We start from the raw sequence: 23136 nt of genomic DNA, 5'->3' as shown, positions 1-23136 counted from the left end.
CGTAACTAATTTTCATCGTTTCACTTAAAAATTCATATCCAACGAGACATAAAATTCTGTTGACGCATATTTGTCAAGTGATTCCATTGAACCCAGATACATATGATTTTTTCTCGGAAGGATCACGTTTTTAACCGTTGCATAATAAGTATTTCGTCTCATGACCAAATTAACTATTCATGAAAGATGGATAAATACATACATACATACGTTTTGGTACGACCAGGACCACGACATCTTATCTGGCTTGCCAAATGTTGGAACTTTAGGTTTCAAACAAAGTACATATTCCACGATTCATAGATACATAGAAACCAAACCCCATCACGGGTCATGTGTGCTGTTCATAAATAATCCTACGAATCTGCATTATTGCATTGTTATTTGACGTTGTTGTAACTTTACATCCATCGATATTTTTAAGCAGATTTCGCATTCTAAAATATTTATGATGATTCGTTCTACTATATCAGCACAAGTTTTATGACACTTCTGTTTTTCATGTCAACCGGCACAAAACCGTGTGTGCCTTGGTACATTTATCAACTTTGACTTTAATTTTATGCCATTAAGAATTTATCTTGACACCTTGGAAATTCGTTTCTCGACGAGTTCTACCTCCTAATCTTAATCACAAAATACATAATTTTAATAGTACTATGATTTCTTCTATCACTGCAAAAATTAGCCACCTTAATCTTAAAAGCCTGTCACTAGGAAATTCGCAATATGGAAGACAAATATTTGCAGCTTTTGCCGGTATGTTATTTCCTTTCTAAGATGTACCGTATTTACAAATTTTTTATTACTACGTATTTAAATTCAGCCAATATGGGGGCATTTTCCTTTGGGACTGCCTGGTCATACACGGCCACGGCCCTTCCCTCCATGAAACGTGACCCCTACAACGACTTTAACATCACGAGACATAGTGAATCCCTCATCACGGCGCTTCTTTTTCTCGGCTGCATCATTGCATCTCCCCTCAACGGATACTGCCTGGAAAAATTTGGCAGACGCGGTGCCATGATGCTAACCAACATACCGTGTGTTTTAGCCTGGATAATTATCGGAGTTTCAAGCAATGTTAATATTATTTACGTTGCAAGAATCCTTACGGGTATGCACATGAATGAATTATCATGAATTTTGAGGTATGCATTTTAAACCCATTTCCATATTTTTTTTAGGAATCTGTTCTGCTAGCTATGGCTCCGCTGCGCCACTTTACGTCTCGGAGATCTCGAGCCCAAAAATTCGTGGAAGATTAGTTTGCACTTTTGATACGATGATTGCAGCCGGAATGGTTTTCATGTTAGCGCAAATTATAATGCGACGATTCTTTTGTGACAAATTCATAGAAATTCTTAATTTTTGTAGAAATATTGTCGGGTCTTTTACATCATGGCGGGTTCAGGCCTTTGTATGCGGTTGTGTTCCGGTAGTTGCTCATGTTATGCTTCTCATGAGTAAAGAATCCCCCAGATACTATCTCGCCGTTGATAACTACAAGGAAGCCAAGGCAACGTTGGAATGGTTCAATCCAACGGCGTCTAATGAGCACATAACGAAACAAGTTGACGAGGTCAGTTCTTGAAAGTTTTTGCATCATTTTGTACAAAAATGGTGAAAAATTCCATTTTTGCAGATTGCTGAATGTGCAGAACAAGACCGTTACAACAACACCTTCTACGGGTGGCGCACAATATTGGGACGCGACGTCTACAAACCAATTCTAATCGGAATTATGCTCATGTTTTTTCACTTAATGTCAGGAAATTACCCAATTTTAGCATATGGCATGACCAGTGTCGGGATCGACACCAATATTGATGTCACTCCAAACTATTTAGGAATTACTCTAATGAACTTGGCACAATTTGTGAGTCAATAAGTGTTAATAACTTCAATACCAATTAGTAATTTCACTTAAAAAATTTTGAAAATATTTTATTTCCAGATATTTTCATTTATCCCGGTATTTTTTGTGGACGTCATTGGTCGTCGACCCCTTCTCATAATTTCTGAATTGGTTATGGCAGTGACACTTTCTTGCCTTGGATTTATGCTCATTTTTGATCACCAAAACCCATTAGAAGGCACATTTTCTACCATTTCACTAATAATATACGAAGTATTCTACGCCCTCGGGATCGGTATGCTGCTAATTTTCCTTTTTGTCTAAATTTTATGACTCAATTAACATTTATCAAAAATTTTTCTTAGGACCAATACCGTGGTTGCTAATGGGAGAACTTGTCTCGTCCAAGCGGCCAGGAATTTCACTCGCAATTATCACTAGTTTCTACAGAGCGTTAGGTTGTCTAGAATTGTATTATTTTCTTAGCATAGCAGACTATATTGGACATGGGGGCATGTACCTATTTTTTGCAGGTTGTTGTTTTCTAGGTGGGATTTGTTGTTACCTAATTATTCCCGATACTACGGAGTTAAAGTTGGAAGAGATTAAAGATAAAGTTTAGAAAATGAGTAATCCTAACTCAAATTTTTCTACCTTTTTACCTGTCTGTGAAATATCTATACTACACGTTATCATGTAAATATATGTATTAAGTATTTAGTCATCATTATAATCAGAGTTTCATTGTTGACATTTCCGATTGATTGTACAAAAGTCAAATTTTGGAAACAGCACGCTTCCAGGTTTTGTCGATACTGTGCGAAGGTTAAAGGGCATAAAATTTGGTTCACGAAGAACCCGTTTAACACATCTAACTCCAATTTGCATTATGCGAGAATTTTTATATTACACACAGCATAAACTAATTAATGTGTTAATATACTGTTACATTTGAATTACCTGAGAATGCACATTATACGGTTGAATAGTTTAGTCTAAGCAGGGCGTTATTCTTATAAAAAGCAGCACGTAATTTGGAGTGTAAATATATGTATGGATATATTAAATACATTATTCCAGGCAATTGGTAAGTAACGAGTAATTGATTCGACGCGTTGTAGCATGTGTAACTCAAGTATTTTCAAAAACACTTGTACATTAAGAGGATAACCTATTTTGTAAATAAAGGTGTGCATTTGTTTATTGACATTATTGGTGTACATTTCTCGTAGCTGTCAAGAATTTGGACTCAACATTCCTGATTTATACATTGGTATTGTCACACATACCTTATTGTTATACAAATAAATGCATGCACAATATATACATAGATGCATTGCTTAGGGTTGCTGTTAATTTTGCATTATTTAGATTTATCGCACTCAACACAATCAGGAGAATTAGTTGACTCTTTCTCAACATGTATCACCACAATTGTATACTTTTCAAAAAACCAACCAAAAATACAAAATAATTTCCCCGTCATTCATTCCACTGGCGCCACAAAAATTTCTACCCATCACGTAAGAAGGCGACTACATTGCGTCGCTTATTTCTTTTCATATCCCGAAGACAGAAATATCACATTGCACCCAAGTGGTCATTTACTTTTCTCGGTGTTGCAAAAAATTGGTGTTAGTCATTACACAGGTCCTTTATCGACATCAAGTGATGTCGACCGTCGAAGCGAGTTGTACCTGTTGGAACCCCACTTTCTGATTTGCATATCAAAGTTATCATTACACGAATTGCTCGAAGAAGTGTCCGCTCCCACCTTTCTCCCACATCATTTATCAACGACGTATATTCTCCAACTTTCATCTCATCAAGACGAAATCCAAAGTGTGTTTTACATCTGTAAAGTGTGTCAAATTGGGACATTTTTGGCTCTGCAAATTCCAAATGATGGGTGTCCCTCGTTCACAAAAGAAACATTTCATTTCCATGAAAACAGAATCACATTTAACGGAAAATTGATTTACGAATTAGTCTTTTTTCGATCCTCCGACTTAAGTACGCACCGATATAATTTTGTATCCAAAAAATCCGATCCTCAAATATCTCCATTTTACTATCAAAAATACCCTGATGGATATAAAGTAGGGTTGGACAGAACCATCGCTATGTTGATTCAGGGGAAAATGGATGTGCTGCAGGGGAACGAAATATTTGAAAAATTGGACTTGATAGGCTACAAAGTTGCCAATACTTCTCAAGAAGTTTATCAAGTATTGCCAACCCTTTGGTATCGATTTGTCAGAGAAAACCGAGAACTCCAAACCGATTTTGTGGTAGATGAAGCGAAAACGTTTAATTTAATTACTTGCGACAGTGTGACAAAACTTGAGAAGAAGGAGACTCGATATTTCATCGCATTGTTTAATCCTTTTAAAAACCGGGTGTGGGCACTCATGGGGTCTTGTCTTTTTGTCATCACGGCACTCACGGCAAGTTTCCGACACAAGGATACGAGGCGTAATTACTTTCTTCATCATTTTGCAAGTGCTATACAAACAAACTTTTTCGCACTACTTGAAAATGGTCCAGACTTCAAGTTGAAGTGTAGAAGTTGTAATTATGACAACGCATCGATACTAATGTCCATTACGTATGTTTTATTTGGAGGTTGGTTAATGTACATCTTTTTCATGAACACCTTATTCAAGGCGGTTTTGACCTGCGATGAAATTGTGGTGGATCCCGTGATAGTTTCGAAATACAAGAAAATCACAGAGTTGGTTAATTTTTCAATTACGACACCATTATTTAACGGAAGTTACAATACGATCCCAACTGAAGGAATTGGGGCTACGCCGTTTGGCGTAGAATTAAATTCGCTCCTTACAGTTGTCAATAGGACGATCCAATTTATGCATTCGCCACAGATTTCACACTTCTTACTAAAGGATAATCGCCTTAATTCGAATAATGCAGGTTATCATCCCGACTACATCGACGGGTTTCTGAACTTTATTTCAAACTGTAATAAAACAGCGTTTATTGAGGAAAACACCAAAGTCAACACATATTTGAAAGCGTTTAACGAAAGAAAGGAAAAGGAAGGGAAATCGAAAATTATTTTTATGAAAGGCGATGATAAATTTTATGCTGCGAAATCAGGATGGATTTTGCAACGTTTTAGCCGAGTTTATTCAGGCTATTTGAAAACAATATACAATCATTGTATCATTCGGGAATTTATGAAATTTATCATAACTGGCATTTCTCGAATAAGAGTACGTTGCCAGGTAGTAATAAGGATCACACTAAGAAAGGTTTTCTGGATAATGTTATAAAACCTGTAGGATTTACGGTCCAGATTATATCACTTCTTGGAATTTTGATGATATCTTTTGGAATTTCTTGGTCTTTATTCTGCGTAGAATTTATTCGTACGAGGATGAAGTTTGAGAAAGGTTAGGCGTGTTTATATATGCTTCACTCCTTGGTAACTTGCGCCATAGTCAAATTATAATGTTGGTGGAAGTTACCGATGTGTGAAGTATAAACGCATCTTCATATTTGTATGTATATGCTTATCATTTTTCTCAGTTTATTTTCAGATTGTAACATTGTCCAATAGTAGAATAAAAATTTGTCAGGATTTTTGATTTCTAATAATTCATATGCATATATTTCTACTGCATACTACAGATGGTTATTTGTTTGGATGGACCGTCAACAAATCAAAAGTTATGATATTATTAGTGAACCTGGTTAGCCACTGATAATTAGAAGGATTCTCAGGTACAAATCAAGGTCAGAAATCTTTAATGCATCCACAATGTCCTGGAAGTCCGAAGAGCTGCACATCTCGATGACAGGGACTACTTGTTCCAATGCTTGCGTCGAAATTCCAATTATTCTCAGTAGTTCAATTTTATCCGAAATTGGCAAAGAGCAAACGCCCGGAGGAGAGTTGACATAGCAGACCGGATGCGAATTGAATGCAGTTGTTTCAATCGTACTACAATTCGCAACAACTTCTTTGTTGGCAATCGGAACGAGGACATCTTGCAGACAGGTCATCGTATTAAACAACCAGGTTTGTCCCTCTGAGGTAAATTTTGAAACATTCTCCAAAAACTTGTTACAGAATTTGTCGCCATATCCACGATTTGTAGCCATTCGGACCGCATGGAACGTTTGCCTCGAGACAGCGAGTGTAGAATGAGCAGTCCTTCGGAATTGGGAGACATTCCTCAGTTTCCTGAGCTTGAATGCCGTTTTTTGAGGCAGTGACAAAAATAAGTAATTACACAGAATATTTTAAGAAAGCAAGACATTGGTGATCTTTTTGGTGAAATAAATTTATTTGGTTAAATAAATTGGAATTTGCAAGTTTTGCGGTATGATAGCGAGGTATTTGGTAAAGGAAAATTTGGTTTCGAATAAAGTTCTGAGGAAGATTGTCCATCGGACACGGGTTTTAAACCATTTTATAAATTAGTCAGCATTGATTGATCGATTGATAGGTTTTTTTATTCGGTGTCAGCACATTGCTGTTTTTTTATTTTAGACGTCATACGTACAAAATCGAATATGGATTAGTTAATTTGGATATTTATTTGTAACACGTTTTATGTTATTTTTACCTCATGTGTGTCATATACGTAAGTAACATATGCATACGTAAGTATCTTGGGTGTTCTTATTGTTCAAACCAAATTTGAAGATTTCTTCTTGTTAGCTAATTGACAAACAATGTGATTTTTATAATTGACACAAACGAGGAAAAAATACGTACATATAACAGGTTTATTGAAGTAGGAATATCGGCATGAAAAAATTACACAATATGATTGTGTTTTATATTTGATAGCCTCAGTCTTGGTTGTGACATTGTACATATGAACGCACCTGTTTAATCTTTTGATAATCGTAAAGTTCTTGTGAAGCGGAGCGTTTTGAATATGCAAAATACATCGACGAAATACATTTTTATGAAAATAAATACATAGCTATTCACTTTGGTATTATTCGGAAATTGTACATAAATCTAAAATATACGTCATCAAGTATGCTTATGATGTATGTAAAGCTGGTTTTAAAATGTGTATATGTGTACATATAGTACTAGTGACTAGGGTTAATACATAATCATAATAGTAAAACAAATAATTAATAAGATATTCAATTGCATAAATAATAAAAAAATTTATTTACCATTGCATAAGAAAAATATTGTATACAAAACTTTTTCATCAATACTTGTGCTTTAAATGAAATATGTATGTATGATATTAAAATTCCTTTTGATGTTTATTTTTTTCGTAAATAAGCCAAACTTTATAAAAATTAAACTATCTTTGACCTTTAATATCTTAAAGTATGGATTTTGTCAATCCTGGTTCTCAGATTTGTTTGTACCAACCTTTCCATACACATGTAGCCATATGTACATAGTTTAATCAGTACAAAATAATTAGTAAACATCGTCACATTATATACTTTCCTGACGGTAGCTTTTTACCTCCTTTGATTTTATGAGATTTGCACACCGCCCTAAATTCTGTCTCCGTGTCCATTAATCCCATCCGCATTTTTACCTTATCTCTCGCTTTGAATCCACACATTGGATGAAAAGCTCTATCACAATCTTTTTCATAGCACATTATCGCCACACCGTTTTTCGTGTGACACACCATACAAGTTAAGTTCCATCGAAATTCCGGAATTTTTTCAACATGGATGGGTTCCATTAGCTTGTCATCGCCTAAGCTTGCCTCTGTTATCCACCATTTGCATAATAAATGAGCCCAGGGACACTTTTCCCATTTAGTCATCACAAGCTTAAACAATTTCCCTTTCTTCTTCATATGCTGGGGTTGTGGTTTTGATACCGGTTTAAGTGCTCCGCCTAGTTTCATGCAAAATAGACATTTTAAATTAGCAGTGTCTAAGCCTTCCCGACATGGATTGCATTTCCAAGACCATTTCTCCGTATCTTCTGGAATATCCTGAATTCCGTAACACACACTGTGTACGCAAATTCCACATTCGGGATTGTCGCAATAGACCATAATGTTGCCATACTCATCAAGTACACTTCCACAAACGGAACATGGCGTGGTGTCAAGTTGTGGTTCGGCATTCAATTCTTTCTTAATTACGCCTTCGGAGTCAGGACCTTGTTTCATTATCACATGGGATTCGTCATCAATAATAATTTCGTCGTCATGGTCAGATGATGAATTTCCGTTTCTTTCAACACTTGTGTCTCTGGCCAACCGCCGTTTCTTCGAGGGTCGATTTATTGTGGGTGTCATTTCATTAGAGGTTTCGAGCACCATATTTTGGGTACTGGTTTTTGGGGGTGGCCTTCTACCACTGTGGGTTTCTGGGGCAGCAACAGTTTCTGTTGATGATGAACGCCCTTCCGTTACATCACGTGACTGACTAAAACTTTTATATTCAATTTCAATCTCCTCAGTCTCGGGGCTGTTCATCTGTGTAGTATCATGGTTATCTGTTGCAGAGCTTCGTGCAGCCTCGTCATCATAAGCATTAACACAGGGGTCCTCCAAATTTATAAGTCGTGAGAGCGTGTCTTCCCCTAAAAGTACAAATTAATTTCTAATCACTAATTATTAAACCTATCAGTACAGCTTTGCTCAGCCCGAACCAGGATTGATTAGTAAACCCATGTTTGTCAGAATGTTATACTATTTTTCACCAATTTTTGCATTAACTAACGTCAGTTGGAAGTATTACTTGGTACCAAATACCACGAACAGTGGAGGCTGTTTCTATAAAAATTTCGAAGTTTAACCCTCCAAAATTCGAATCCTAAGTTATTTTTTGACTCCTCACTAAATTTTAGCTAAATATATAAACTTTTAGAAATCGGTATGGGTACCCCTTAGTGCCCCACTGGTGAGTTTTTGTTCGTCTTTGACTTCATATAATTTCATGAGAAGCCATTAAGTATCACCGTTCCGAATTTCAGCTTTTATGCGACAAGTTCTGAAAATCGGTATGGGTCACCCCAACGGGTCCCGGAATATGAAAATTTTATCAATTTCACTTCATATTCTTCTATTAGGGGCCATAAGCAGCCTTTATATCAAATTTCAGCTCGATTGGATGATTTTGAAAAATCGGTATGGGTCACCCCCTCGGGTACCTCTGGTTGACAAATTTTCCAATTTCACTTCATATTCTTTCATTAGGAGCCATTAGCAACCTCTGTACCAAATTTGAGCTTTCTACGACAATTTTGCAACTTTGGTGCATAATACCCCACCCACTCCGATGACCCCCACCGGTCCAAAACTTTTCTGATCGAACCCATCTTCGAACTCGGTCGTTGCATTGCCCAGATACATGTCTGTACCAAATTTGGTAAAAATCGGTCAACTCGCTCGAGAGTAATCCAAAGACAGACGGACGGACAGACGGACGGGCATGACAATTACATAAGCCCTGGTTCGGGCTAAAAATGCAAAGCTTCACATTTACAAATATGTACATGTACTAACCAAAGTCTTGTTCCACCCAGCGACAAACTTCTTCCTTCCATCTTTCCAGGTTCCGATACCTTTGAATCAATTGTTCCATTTCTAGTCGCAATTCTGCGATTTCTGTATCGTGAGAATTTAGCCTGCTAATCAACTTTCCATCTCTTGTGTTAGATGAGGTGGGGTGCGGATTATTATTGTGGCGACTGTTTTCCATAATTCTGAATATTTATTGATCTCGTAATTGTATTTGAAATCGGAGTTAAATCTGTTTCTTAATATTTTATGCCTAAAAGTATTTTGGTGAAGTGTGCTCTTAATATTATTTAGTTGAAACTAAATATGTACCGTTATCGCACAAAACGATATCTTTTATCATACATAAATGCATATCTATGTATATGCTCAGTCCAAATATATCAGTTATCTAATAGAACTAACCTTGGATATGGTTTTGAAGATATGAAAGTGAGTTCAGAAATAGGTGCAGCATACATAATACTAAAAAAAACGAATGCCATCTCGTACAACACGCAAAATAATTTAAACTAAAGTAAGCTGATCAAATTGTATGTATACAAACATTGCGTAACAAAAAAAGTGCATATACAACTTGCATGCAGTCTCATTGAAGGCCATGGTTTACCTCCTTACTGGTGCTGCCTCAACAAAATGGATTGGATTAAAATGTAGCAAATAAACAATCAATAAACTATATATGAATCTATGTAAATTATGTTTTTACTTACTTATAATGAAACTTATTACGTTTACTTACAGTATGTCACTTTATTGTAGATGCAAGGCATGCATGCATTATATAAATCACAAATACTTCACAACGGGATAATATTTCAAATTCGTTTTTAGACCAATTATTAGCAATATTTCATACTACATGTGTGCAAAATTTCAAATGAATTGGGATAAAACTGATGAAGTAGTAGATATTTAAATGTCAAAAAGTTGCAAATTGCACGCCACAAAATTGTAGATGCAGCTGAGTTTAATTACGATAACGACCCAGTCTTTCAGTTTACATACAAATTTTGTTCGGGAATGTTTATTTTGGGTAAGAACATTCGTTTGTATTGCCAATGGAAAATATTTCGTAGAAATTATATTCTAAAATGGTACATAGCAACGAGGTCAATCTAGAATTTCGGGCGGAAAATGTCGCGAGTTATAAAAAAGGGTTAAGCTGTGGGAAATTTTTCGGAAAACATGAAATTTCACAAAATATTGTCCAAAAAATGAAAATGGATCGAAACTCTTGTGAACCTTCACGAGCGGGGTCAAAACCGCAGTATATCACCATGTGATGACACCGAAATTATAAGAACGGTGAGCATGGTCCTCCTCTGTTCACGCTAAAAATTGCGAGACGTGTTCAAAGTGACCTTTGCACTGATGTCCACCTATAATCTATTATAAATAGGCAGATATTAGCTGAATTATCGGGAAATTTGGCAAAATAAACACCATAGTTTTGAATGAGAAGCCCCAAGTAATCTTTAGATTTAGTAAGGCAAAACTCAGGATGTCCGCTTGTGACAGGAAAAAATTTTGCTTCCTGGATGAGGCCGAAATTCAACTCTCTGGTTCAGATGGAGTGACCAGAGTGTGGTAGAAGCAAGACGAAAGTGCGAACAATTGATTTATGGGGATAATTGTTAAAAATAGAGGTGTCAAGGAAATTTTGGCTGTGGGCACATTTAGTATGCGGTGTGAAACTTTCGAATTCTTGCCGGAATGCAATGGTTTGAGGCAGTTTCCGTTAAAACGGGATAGTAACATTGAAATGTGTCGTTGACATCATGACAAACACGGCTAATCTTGATTTGCTAAAAATAAATCTTTGTCGTTTTCAAACAAAAGCGGAAGTTGGTCAGCGATTTTTCTTCCAACATGGTGAGTAGTATACAAATATTTAAAAAATCTTCTCGAAATGCTTCGAGGGTAATGGAATAAAGGTGTTGGGTTGGGTTTTTCAATCCCCTGACCTCATTCCGATCTAGCATTTATGGGGGACCCTGAAGCTTCCTGTGGCAGAACGGAAACCGACAAATGCAGCTTCCCCGAAAACCAAAGTCACGAAAGAGTGGTGTAAGATCGACCAAAGGGTCACTGACTGATTGGTAGATTCGAGGTTAAGACGAATTCAAGCCGGTGTTGCCGCTGAAAGTAGGCCGGCAACATATTGAATGGGCTATTCATCTGTATCTACAATTTTGTGGCGTGCAATTTGCACCTTTTTGATATTTAAATATCTATAACTTCATCAGTTTTAGCCCAATTCATTTGAAATTTTTCACAAATGTAGTATGAAATATTGCTAATAATTGGTCCAAAAACGAATTTGAAATATTAACCCGTTGTGAAGTATTTGTAATTCATATAATGCATGCATGCGTTGCATCTACAATAAAGTGACATACTGTATGTCATGAAAAACTCTTGCGCATTGTTGCAGGTGCAAAGTTCATCTTTAGAATGAGCCATTTTAAACAAAGAATACTGATGCGCAATCATATTTATTTTTACATCACTCATCACATCAACTCACGTCTAATCCAGCCGAGGTATTGCTTCATGTCCTTGGTTTCCAGAGCTAAAGTATGACACTGTCATGCATGCATTTATATAGCAAGTTGTCTTATATCAGCAGGTTTATTTCATTAAGAAAATTTGTAGTTTTATTTGTTAATTACTGACGGAAAATGGATATCGAACCAGGTGTCCTTTTGTGTCACGAGTTTGACTTGCTTTCATCCATTGAAGACCCCACCAATTTAGACTTTGACTTTGACACCACACCCGCAAGTGATTTGTTCTCAGCCTGTCATGGATTTTGGGTTGATCAAAAGTCTGGAAATATATTTCTTCGTTTGGAACCAGCAGATGAAAACGATAAAGCGCGTTTTTGTAAAACCGATATCAAATTTATATTTCAAAATTGCATAAGAATTTTAATACTAGCCATACAAGAAGAAGCGCAACCAAATTATTGTAAATTTATACCAAGTGCTATCAAGGCAGGTTCTAAAGATAATTTTGTACTAAACTATTTCATGGAAATTAATATCAAATTTTGTCTCTCAGGACCATGACGGTTTCTTGAAAACAATGCTGTGTGCTCATTCACTCACTAAACAATTTCTACAAAAATATGTGACAAACCAATTTGGGGTTGTACACCGGGGACAAAACCATGAGGATGAACGCGACAATATTTTACGCACAAAAATTTTATCTGGAACTGTAATACTTAATTTTCATAATCGAGCCAATACTGCATTTACCAACATTACTGTACGTTTTGTAGATTCATCTCACCTATAAGACGAATGATTCCTATATAAAGTTCAATTTTGGCGATGTAGATACGACATTAGCTCTGGAAACAAGGCAACCCACCGAGGACGGTTTTCCACAATTTCTTATACTAGTCAAGAATGCAAAATCATTAGAAATTTTTAATGCTGGTATGTATTTATGCAAAACTGCAAATAAATAAGAAGCACAATTTTTTGCGCAATGTTAAGAAACCATATAATTTAATTTACAGAACCCCCTTTAATCAACGTTACCTCCCGATTGCTAGAGATAACAAAACTGATTGCCACATTTAATCAACTCCAATGGGAGCGCATATATTTGGAGGAGAGGAAAAATTCTCTCCAAATGTACTTGGATAATCTTCCCTTCGAAGATATGATTCCACGTCATGCCAACTACATTAAGAGGACTGAAGAAGACATTGTAATCTATTTAATGCAGTTCCGGCAGCAATGGAAACACATGCATCCTGGTCGACGAGAAAATATGGTTCAAAATGAGTGGAAAGTAAATAATTTGCATCTTACGAGCAAGTCAAAAATTATGTAATTCCCTTCAAATAACTAGTTTTGGACTCATTTCTCAGAGAATTTTAACTCAATGTGGGCTGCAATACAAGGAACATCATCTACTGTCTGGCGAAAAGGATAGAATGCTACAACAAATTCGAGATATTCACCGTGAAACGGACAAATATATAGTTAATACAATTTCAAAACGGTACAACGTCTTGGACACTAAAGTTAAGTTACTTATCCCACCATTATTGGATATGGATACCAACGCTCTGAACAAAATGAAAAAATTATGTTGCAACGGTTGGGCGCAACGTGAAGTTGATTCAGTAAAAAATGTAATCATTGGTTTTGAAGACGTGGGTAGCAACTGTATATTTGTTGATTTTTATATACATATGAAGAGTCATTTTATAAATGAACATATTTTGTGCGTGATAAAATAGAACGGGATTCCATTTGACGCACATCCAATGATTCAAAATCTTGACATCTCCTTCGGCGGAGTATTCTTAAACCCAAATATCTCCATCAATTATAATAATCCAGAGCCGGATGAGACAATGGGAAAAAATCCTATTTTAGTAAGTCTGAAATCACTGCTGGATTTAAACCAAGACGTGCCCCAACCAACAAGTGAAATCAAATTGGGTAAAGATTTTGACATGATGCCATATTTTTATGAAGAAATGGGAAGCCTTGCACCACTTTTAAAAAAAGGTGATAGTTAATTATTTAATATATATCACATATTGAACTTACCCATAATTGCATTATGTCGATATACATATGCAGGAAACGCAAGAATTTCTAATAATACTCTAAACTCAACGGCACGGAAACTGAAGAAAAGGAACAAATTGCTCAAAATTTATATCAGACATAAGAAATCGTTGAACTTTTCTAAATTTCTAAGTACTGTTTTGTCTTGGATTTAAAGTATATCTTCAGATATTTTTTTATGTAGGTTCGTTGTATATTTCAATTTAAATATATGTCGTTATGCTCAGAATTTGGCATCGAGCCATGATTTCGTTAAGAAAATTATTTCCCGTAATTGTTAAAAAATCGAAAAATGAATAACGTGAAAGTTTTAAAATAATGAACCTGAGAACAACTTGTTCTTTTTTCTGGTCTTATGACACAAAAGCTTTTAAAAATCAATATTCTTACTAGATGAATCCCCCCAATAAAGCTCAAAACTTGATTTATTTCCATTTAACTTCAAGCTTTTTTCTTATTCCCACTGCTTTTATTTTTATTTTTTGGCGTCGATGACGAAGATGCATTAGCATTCTTGTTCCCAAGTTCGCCCAATATTGTGAGTGCCACAGCGAACTGAGCTGCATAATAGGTCACCATAACTATCTCTTGATGATAAGGAATCGTGCTGTAAAACTTGTTTATAGAGAGGACAGAATCCGACACCATGAACGACAATGGGGCAATAAATCCCCAAAAGTTAATCCAGCCAGAACATCCCTCCTGCAAGTCAGTCATAACGTCAAAAAGCCATCATTACTTAATCACCATTTAATCGCCCCTATACCTTCACAAATATTGACCCAGCCAACCAAACGCGACCCAGTAAAAGCGGAGAATATAAACTGAAATAAAAAAATTATGACTTAAATTAATTGGAAATTTACATTAATTTTGTTTTCAGCTCGCAAATAATTAATGGGTATTAAATAAATAAGTGGACTAAATTTTCCTCTAACCTGACTGCTGTGGCAAGTGGGAGTGGTTGAGCCATGACGCCAGGTCGTATCAGAAACAAAACTGGATAGCAGAATATTAAATAAAATGCGAATATGCACACAAAATTTGTGTCAAGAATAATATTTTGCAAATTTTGTTCCTTACCAACTCCAACAATAAAGAGAAATACGGTTCCCAACCCACGATGCAACGGGGCTAGTCCGAATGCTCGGATGAACAAAATCTGAGTTCAAGCATGAAATGTCCCATTACACATTAATAGTTAATACCTTTGACCCCTGTTGTATGAAAATACCTGCGCTGCTCCAAAGGCAATCACGCCATGAAGGAAATATTCCGGCCATACTAAACATGCATCGCCCAAGCAGGAAAAAAGTAACCCAAAAAATATCGTCTGATTAAAGGTGGATCTAAACGTTGAGGTAGAAATCTCACTTCCTGCGTCACATTTTAAAATTTTTCATACTTAAGGAATGGAATACATACTTTCGCTTATCTGCAGTTTTGTGAAGCTTGACAAACAAAGCTAAACTCAGAATGGGCAAACATTTCACCACCGTCGACCAAACTGAGGGTATGTGCTCTGGGATGAAAAGGGTGAAGTACAATCCAATCGTTCCTAAGAATGGGACAAGCTTCATCTGTCCCAATAAGGGTGAAATATTTACATTTTATAAACCACACTCCAACCATAATACAAAAATACTTTGTCACAACAATTGACCTACCATGCTGGACATGACACACCCACTTCCGCACTTGGATGACATACTTGGTAATTGTTAATTTTTTTTACTAAGCAAATAAGTTATTAAACCGATCCAAATGAACTGTCACACGTCCAATTCACCTCGCTCAACAGGAATCACTTCACTTTTACACATCAATAAAAAATTCATGATAGGCAAAAGCCAAATCATGCTTAATTAAATTTAACAGAGATTAGATAAATTATATGATGTACATAGAGACTGAACTCAAGATTCAATATGCATACATTCATACATAGGAAAACCTCTTTTTTAATCAGCTGCTTAATTTGACTTTGTTGGTGTTGTTACGTAATATGTAGCATTATAAATAAGTATTTCTGCAAATTCAGTATAACCTAAGTACAACCACTCTCAAGTATGCCAATATTTTATGCAATACTATAATATGCATGCTATGATTAAGTACTTATTCTACTCGTTGCAATTTATATAACACTATGAGTCACTGTGCTATTAAAATCCCCAATGATACCTTAAAAGTATGTTGTCCAGGCCAGTTGATGCATCCTACAATCTATTGTTCCATTTACTTCAGAAATGTCACCTATGTACATCTGAAGCAGACAAACGTCCAGGGTAATTTTACTTATATGGCAACAGAATTAGTCGGGTGCAGTGCATTGCATATTGCATCTTATAAATTATTCAGTCAACACGAACTGTGTATATTAAATCGACTTGTTGTTCGTATTGCATTTATGAAAGCTATTATTGTCATGTACATAGATACATATTGCTACAGATTATAAGCTTAATTTCTAAATATTCTAATAGTCAGGATGACAAATATAAAGGTTCCCATTAGCATAACACTTTCACAAATTAAGGAACAGAACCGCTATTTGTTAGATGGCCATATTTTTTTGATGCGGTACAGTCATATGCACATTGCAAACCAACACCTTTCCATTAAAATCATTGCATTTTTTTGTCAGCAATTATGAGATTTGAAATGCAATTCTGCTCGATTTTCTTGATCTTTATTTTTCTATTGATAACTTTTACTTGTGGTCAATTCCAAATTCGTCCCACATACAGAGACAAGCATCGCCTACCCAAATACCAATTAAGTGAGTATACCGATAGTACTTTCGGCAGATAATTTATTTGGTGAGTACTTCTGTATAACGACGCAACTGTCGATTTAATCTTACTCTAGCTAGAATTCCATTAAAAACCGACTCATTCACGGTCAGTGGACATTCGTCTGGGGCAGCGGCAGCGACACATTTCTACTTGTCTTATTATGCCGCAAATTCGGATGGAATTGCACTTTTCTCATCCAGTGAGTGAAGTATTTACTTATTATGCATATATATAAATACACACAACGATATAATTGTAGATATATAATTCTAGTCCACTTTCTTTGTGGTGGGGGCAGCTTGGTCACTCTTATCCCATGTCTACGTGGCTGGGGGAACTCGACCGATTCAATTCGATTAGCACATCTTTTCGCCAATGCAAATCTTATCGAGCCATTAGATCATATGAGGCATAAACGACACTACATTTTTCACGGAAATGCAGATCCAGTCATACATTTTGGTAACATGTACACCTAACTAAATCAAACTACATACATAAATATATATTAAGATCACAATCTAGTTTCACTACAAAATTTGCACCTTCTTTTAGACAGTGGTGTCAAAGTGTTTGAATTTTTCGACAATTTTAGCGATAATGTCAGATTCAAGTGTTACAACGCTGCCCATTCTTTGGTAAAAATTAGAAATTAATTTTTAACGTACTTTGTACCAAATACTTATCATTTACACATAGCCCACAAAAACTTGTGGCATTTCGTGCGGTGGAATACCATCCAACCCAGGCACAGGGTGCAGTAAGTGCGATTTTTCTGCGATATATGATGGACTGAACTATTTATATGGAGGAAATCTGGTGGAACCGACAAGTACGTACATATATACAAATTAATCTAAACTATATAAAGCAGGCGAGTGTATCGCTGCTGGGTCGGTGGCTTATTTGAGAAGTTAGCCTCTCCTCTTCTCTCTCCACTCTGCGAGAGAACAGAAGAGGGCCTCTCCGAGAGGGTAACTTCACTAACGTAGGGGTAACGGGCTTATCGACGGGCCTATTTTGCACGTCAATTGACGGGCTTCTACACTAGTACTAAATTAATTCATACTTGGGCACAACAATTTACTTTAAAGTATTTCCTGACAGCTACGACTTGTCGCCCCAAGTACAACAAGGACGGTCTTACTTTCGCTGACCAAGTAAAAATTAATATCTGCTAAATAACTGAATCCTATTTATTACATAACAATTATTTCTCAAGTCCGAGTTTATGTCGCCGCTGACATTGAGAACTGCGTCCCTGTTGCCAGACGCCGTCCTTTATACACCTCCGCAGTGTCGTGTAAATTCGTCCCTGTGCACTTTGCACATTGCATTCCATGGTTGTCGACATTCAATGTGAGATTATTCTACTCTTTTCACTTTGTTGAATTCTATCTGAAACTTGTTGCATCCAGACAAAATGACGGGATGGACTATCTAAAGTGTTCTGGATACATGGAGATGGCTGACTCAAACAATTTTATCGTTTTGTTCCCTCAAGTGAGACAATCCCCACTGGATGCGATCACGCTATTCCACTGCTGGGATTTGTACGGATATACGGGGCCACTTTATGGTTAGAAGTGTTTGAATTTGGAAAGTAGAGTGTATTTTTATTAGTATAGAACGAATTAAGGATGCTATAAATTAATTTATGTTGCATAAATTATGCATCAAATATTTTACAGGGACAAGACTTGGCAGTCAAAACCAAGTTATTGCACGAATGGTGGGACGAATTTTAGGAATTGATGTAAGTCTAAATCCAATCAGTATCAAGCCAGGAGCCGAAGATAGTGATTATTTTAATTAACTCGAATATAAAGTTAATTTATATTTGGTAATTAACAGATAATGTAAAATAATAATATAAAATTATTAATTTTATATGAATTATAGTTTATCGAATAATTTTCTGAAGATTTTCTGATTTCATTATTCAAATAATATTCATTTACATATTCAAGCTACTTAAGCTTTCGATAAACTAATCCTAAGACTTCGCTAAGCTAAAACTTACATCATCAGGAATATTGTGAAAAATATTTTATATGAATCTATGTATTGTAATTATTTACGGTGTGCACGATTTGCATAATCAATTTTATACCCACACAGCATCTAAACTAAACTTTAACAGACAAGAGGGCGGTAATTGTATAATTTAAGATTGCACTATAATACGATCCCTTCATACTTTTTGTGCAGGTAAAAAATTTAAATCCAAATAATCCTCCATCAATCCCAAAAATTCGAACTGCTTTCAACTTTCTCTTCAAGTATCTGAAATCTCTACTCCGATACAAATTAGAGTTCCAGTTTCTCCAAACTTCCACCCCGTTTTCATGCACAGAAATAATCATGGGTAAAATTAGCTCAATCACGGCTACGATAAGGACAGAAATAGATGGAAAAAATAAGTACAGAGGCATTGGAATTATGTGATACATTTTTATCGATATAAAATTAAACATAACTGCATCCGAGGCGGAAATCAATATACAAATTATTGCTATAATAGAGCAAAGATCGTACGCTGTGGCGAACAGAATTTGCAAGGACTTGTATCAAAATAGGATCCGATCAGATATTTGTCTTGAAAATAGTGTAAATTTGTGACGCATTTTGTACAAGTGTGAAATGCAAGTTAATCCAAGTTGTGTTGCTAATGTTAAAATGCAAACAACGAATACCATCGAATAACAGGCCTGCAGTACCATGAATAGTTGAGTAAATCTTAAAATTAATAAGAATAACTTGATCCAGATATTTAAATTGATAAGATTTCCTGGGAACGTTAAGAATTTTGCAAGCATGTAGTATGGATCCAGTTGAAAATATATCCACGTAAGGATCAGAAGATAGGGATAAGTGGATGCGGACAATACAGCAATATTTAAAAACATTCCACTATAATCAAACTTAATCTGGGGTTTAGTTTTTGTGCTCGACTTGCTTCTAGGGGTTCCAGTCCCGGGATTTTATTCCCGGGAATTCCCGGGAAACGGGATCCCGAAATCCCGGGATTTGAAGAACTGTGTGGGCGGAGAGAAGATGTCGCCGTGGGCTCGGTAGGGGAATATGGGCGAGTCTCATCGAGTACCGGACGTCAGGGTCCTTGGGGGACGGATGCGACACGCTTCTGATCACGGGACACCTTCACTGGCCACAGGGGGGTAGCCGGATGGGAGCTACGACGCACGGGGAGGAGGATGAATTGTCTCTCGCTTGGCAATTAGAAATACTGTCTTGTTTTTTACTCCGATTTCCACTTATGCACCGTTTCTATACTAAACTGCACCTGGCACGATTCAATGTACGAATTTTTATGACAAATGACCCGAATAAACTGTTCAATAACGGTATACTTCGTAATTTTCACTTGACAAGAGTTTCAGAATCTTTACTACTCACATTAGCAATTACAAAAATGAATTTTAGGAACTTAATTTAGGTCGTAGAATTTATTTTAAAGATGGCAGCCACGCAGACGGCGTGGTGCAGGGAAAAATGTGGAGAGAAGAGTGGAGGTGTTCACGCTGGGAACACTCGGGCCGGTCTGTCTGAAGACGGAGAGAGATCCTTCTTTTTACAGTCGTACTCGGCCACGGTGGCTTCCGTGTGCCGAGTGGTAGGCTCGTCGGGTGGGGGATATACAATCCCTACAACTGAAATCCCGGGATTTCGGGATTTTTCAATTTGTCATTCAGAATTGAAAATTACTTATAATTTAAAATTTTAATAGCGGTTTTAAATAATTATCGGTTATATGATTAGTAAGAAAAAGCTTCGATGATCATAACCAATCAAAATTGATCCTGAACTCGAAAATATAAATTTTAAACAATATTAGTGGCCACATTTAATGTACTCGTACGTTTATCCAAATTTCATAATTTGCAAGTAACATTTATAATACAAGATGGAACTTAAAATTTTCTAATCTCGATGTCAGATTATAACTTGAAGGAACAAATAAACCTTATTTTCGGTATAATTATAGAATCTGAAATCAGTTATGATCAAAAATGCTAAGATGTTAGAAGTGATTTCGAATTTTAGTCGATGAATTTAAGGCTGTATGAAAGGCTTTTTGAACGTGGTAGCTCATATACATATGTACTTATTTAAACTTGAAATTTTTGAATTACCAACCTCCATGTCCAATTGAAGTTTTTCAATATTAATGTTAATGCAGGTTAGGCCAATTAATATTGATATTTGATAAACGTAAATTTATGCATTTCGGATTAACATGCTGACAAATCCTTGATTAATTATTTAAGTTTTCTGGAATGAAATTATTAAACTCTTTCTTCACACCTCTCCAAAATAGTGAATTTTAACTAAATTGGGCTTCCACAATACATCGAATTTTTAAATTTGCCATAGTAGGCAAAACAATATAATTACTATTAGTAGACATCTCTGCGGTTTTCGAGGATAATACTTGATTTATTGAAAAATTGCTAGCTTTCAGTGACCCACAGTCATCTTCATCAGGCATGTACAAAGATTTTGGAAATCACAATCATTGCTTATTTTTTAAAAATATGATAATCTGTTATACATTTTGCTACTTGGTTACTGGACGTAATTTATAAAAAATTTAATAGTGTTGCGCACCATATCGGGTTGATGTTAATGCCTTTGGAAACGTTCATTTTGTTGTCCATTTTCTTTATGTAGAGGGATTCTTTAAATTTGCGAAAGAATTTCCGGTGTTCAGGAACTATGAGACGGAAGGATGTTGTTTCTAATTCGTGATTGTTTTAATATAATTACTAATTTGTATTGCTACAGTACATAAATATGTATGTATTTTCAAAATATTATTTTGTGTAGGCCAGAAAATGGCATACTTTAAGTACTTCTGCAGGCACAGATCCCAAAAACACAGAAGTAGGTATTATAAATAGTGCTCGGCACGAGACGAGACGAGACGAGATTGCCTTGTCTCGTCTCGTCTCGAAAGTGACTCGAGACGAAGTGATCGAGACGAGACGAGATGACGATTTTGTCATCTCGTCTCGTCTCGGTCGAGACGAGACGAGATGTCTCGACATTCATCCATGTTTTTTAAAATATGTTTTGTATTCTTCAGATAATTACAAAATACAAATACACAAACTGCAAATATTTAGAATATTAATAATTGGCCTTGTATTCCTTATATAGTAAACTACATACTAGTAGTTTACACAAAAAAATAAAGGATAAATCTTAATCGTAAGCTAGCAACGGGACGACAAAATTTTACGACGCTTCCATTGAGTCATTTCACGTCAATTTTCGTTAGTACGTAAACACGTAAACTTACTAACCTTACGAGCTTTTGACAAAACGTACCAATATCTCTTGTATATGATTTTTACCCAGTAAGTCAAATTTTTGGTTCGTAAGCTGATCTTCGCAGGCTTATGAATGTAGTTACGAGCTTACGAAGGCTAACATGAAATACCTGAATGACTCGTAACCGTCATAGCTTATGTTACTACATATACATAGAATACTTGGGATATGGATACGAAGGAATCGTTACCCGCAGTATATACAATTTATAATTGGAGTTATATAGTTAGTGTCATATTTGAGTGTCTTTTACGTAAAAATCAGGATATTTGCAAACTGATTAAAGTTTTGATCATAATTATTCGTTTTATCTATTGTCACCAATTTTTTAAGGATACTGCATTTCCCAAAGCTGCTCGCTCCTTGCAGAAGGCTAGAGGACGGAGAATTTGCTGCTAAATTTCTAAATTTTTGATGTATCGAGACGTCTCGTCTCGACCGAGATTTGTCGAGACGAGATGGCGCTGGTCTCGTCTCGATCTCGTCTCGTCCCGAAATCTTTCGAGACGAAAAAGTTGGTCTCGTCTCATTTCGTATCTCGTCTCGTCTCGAAATTTTCGAGATAGTCTCGTCTCGCGCCGAGCACTAATTATAAATATGCTCAGTCTCGGTACTTTTGAAAGCCATGTACCTTTTTGTACACCCAAATTTGACTTGACCCAAGTTATAAGGTAATATTTAAATTTCGGGAAAAATTCCCGGGATTTCCCGGGATTTTTCACGGCTAAAACCGGGATTCCCGATTCCCGGGATTTTAAAAATCGTCCGGGATTGGGATCCCTACTTGCTTCCTGTCGAATTGCCTGCAACAAGTTAAGTTTTGTACGAATACATTAAAAACATTATGCATACCTATGTCAGAAAAATCTTAACTCACCCTTTTTCAAAAAATCATGCACATCGATAAGCGCGTTAAGAGTCGATACCGCACTTTGTGAAAAAAATAAAGCGACTAATTCAAAGGAAATGGTAAATGTGGCCAGTACAAGGTAAATCATGATTAGTATAAAATTGAATAACGGAAA

General features: G+C 36.0%; 5 protein-coding genes across 7 annotated transcripts; 3 read left to right on the top strand and 2 right to left on the bottom strand.

Annotated features, from left to right (window-relative positions):
- Positions 1-508: 508 nt before the first annotated feature.
- Positions 509-3068, top strand: LOC110845566 (facilitated trehalose transporter Tret1). The gene is made up of 7 exons (XM_022092013.2): positions 509-759; positions 827-1120; positions 1191-1314; positions 1381-1585; positions 1649-1882; positions 1961-2156; positions 2227-3068. Exons 1-7 carry the CDS (start codon positions 660-662, stop codon positions 2481-2483), a joined length of 1410 nt encoding a protein of 469 aa, XP_021947705.1. The 5' UTR covers positions 509-659; the 3' UTR covers positions 2484-3068.
- A 4009-nt stretch (positions 3069-7077) lies between these two features.
- Positions 7078-10094, bottom strand: LOC118435148 (PHD finger protein 14-like). The gene is made up of 2 exons (XM_035850608.1): positions 9343-10094; positions 7078-8417 (listed from the first exon to the last, which is right to left on the bottom strand). Exons 1-2 carry the CDS (start codon positions 9536-9538, stop codon positions 7300-7302), a joined length of 1314 nt encoding a protein of 437 aa, XP_035706501.1. The 5' UTR covers positions 9539-10094; the 3' UTR covers positions 7078-7299.
- A 1746-nt stretch (positions 10095-11840) lies between these two features.
- Positions 11841-14392, top strand: LOC110846090. Its single transcript, XM_022092720.2, has 7 exons — positions 11841-12356; positions 12424-12582; positions 12647-12806; positions 12890-13167; positions 13247-13534; positions 13622-13895; positions 13971-14392. Exons 1-7 carry the CDS (start codon positions 12042-12044, stop codon positions 14111-14113), a joined length of 1617 nt encoding a protein of 538 aa, XP_021948412.2. The 5' UTR covers positions 11841-12041; the 3' UTR covers positions 14114-14392.
- On the bottom strand, positions 14366-16555 carry LOC110846091 (lysoplasmalogenase). The gene is made up of 7 exons (XM_022092721.2): positions 15626-16555; positions 15384-15538; positions 15193-15307; positions 15042-15120; positions 14897-14957; positions 14725-14782; positions 14366-14660 (listed from the first exon to the last, which is right to left on the bottom strand). Exons 1-7 carry the CDS (start codon positions 15665-15667, stop codon positions 14400-14402), a joined length of 771 nt encoding a protein of 256 aa, XP_021948413.1. The 5' UTR covers positions 15668-16555; the 3' UTR covers positions 14366-14399.
- LOC110847745 lies at positions 16548-18652 on the top strand. Of its 3 annotated transcripts, none has more exons than XM_022094743.2 (9): positions 16548-16740; positions 16830-16955; positions 17030-17218; positions 17312-17394; positions 17456-17588; positions 17864-17916; positions 17979-18115; positions 18175-18335; positions 18448-18652. In XM_022094743.2, exons 1-9 carry the CDS (start codon positions 16611-16613, stop codon positions 18570-18572), a joined length of 1137 nt encoding a protein of 378 aa, XP_021950435.2. In that variant the 5' UTR covers positions 16548-16610; the 3' UTR covers positions 18573-18652. The 3 variants fall into 3 exon arrangements, with proteins under 3 accessions (XP_021950435.2, XP_035705277.1, XP_035705276.1); XM_035849384.1 differs by having other exon boundaries at positions 16607-16740; positions 16834-16955; positions 17055-17218; XM_035849383.1 differs by having other exon boundaries at positions 16607-16740; positions 16834-16955; positions 17016-17218.
- The last annotated feature ends 4484 nt before the right edge of the window (positions 18653-23136 follow it).

This window comes from Folsomia candida, unplaced genomic scaffold, assembly GCF_002217175.1.
Source record: "Folsomia candida strain VU population unplaced genomic scaffold, ASM221717v1 Fcan01_Sc003, whole genome shotgun sequence".
NCBI classification, from domain to species: domain Eukaryota; kingdom Metazoa; phylum Arthropoda; class Collembola; order Entomobryomorpha; family Isotomidae; genus Folsomia; species Folsomia candida.
Note: the sequence above shows the minus strand (reverse complement) of the source record. Positions and strands in the feature narration are given on the sequence as shown.

Bases quoted from the DNA above. Each gene is read 5' to 3' on its own strand.
- LOC110846090 (XM_022092720.2), top strand. From the start codon at position 12,042: ATGGATATCGAACCAGGTGTCCTTTTGTGTCACGAGTTTGACTTGCTT. The intron at 12,583-12,646 runs GTAATACTTAAT...TACGTTTTGTAG, and splicing joins CAAAAATTTTATCTGGAACT to ATTCATCTCACCTATAAGAC. The intron at 13,896-13,970 runs GTGATAGTTAAT...ATACATATGCAG, and splicing joins TGCACCACTTTTAAAAAAAG to GAAACGCAAGAATTTCTAAT.
- LOC110846091 (XM_022092721.2), bottom strand. From the start codon at position 15,667: ATGTCATCCAAGTGCGGAAGTGGGTGTGTCATGTCCAGCATG. The intron at 15,539-15,625 runs GTAGGTCAATTG...TTATTGGGACAG, and splicing joins GGTGTGTCATGTCCAGCATG to ATGAAGCTTGTCCCATTCTT. The intron at 15,121-15,192 runs GTATTTTCATAC...GCTTGAACTCAG, and splicing joins TTGCCTTTGGAGCAGCGCAG to ATTTTGTTCATCCGAGCATT.
- LOC118435148 (XM_035850608.1), bottom strand. From the start codon at position 9,538: ATGGAAAACAGTCGCCACAATAATAATCCGCACCCCACCTCATCTAAC. The intron at 8,418-9,342 runs GTTAGTACATGT...TTGTACTTTTAG, and splicing joins CTGGGTGGAACAAGACTTTG to GGGAAGACACGCTCTCACGA.
- LOC110847745 (XM_022094743.2), top strand. From the start codon at position 16,611: ATGAGATTTGAAATGCAATTCTGCTCGATTTTCTTGATCTTTATTTTT. The intron at 16,956-17,029 runs GTGAGTGAAGTA...ATATAATTCTAG, and splicing joins AATTGCACTTTTCTCATCCA to TCCACTTTCTTTGTGGTGGG. The intron at 17,395-17,455 runs GTAAAAATTAGA...ATTTACACATAG, and splicing joins ACAACGCTGCCCATTCTTTG to CCCACAAAAACTTGTGGCAT.
- LOC110845566 (XM_022092013.2), top strand. From the start codon at position 660: ATGATTTCTTCTATCACTGCAAAAATTAGCCACCTTAATCTTAAAAGC. The intron at 1,586-1,648 runs GTCAGTTCTTGA...CCATTTTTGCAG, and splicing joins TAACGAAACAAGTTGACGAG to ATTGCTGAATGTGCAGAACA. The intron at 1,883-1,960 runs GTGAGTCAATAA...TTTTATTTCCAG, and splicing joins TAATGAACTTGGCACAATTT to ATATTTTCATTTATCCCGGT.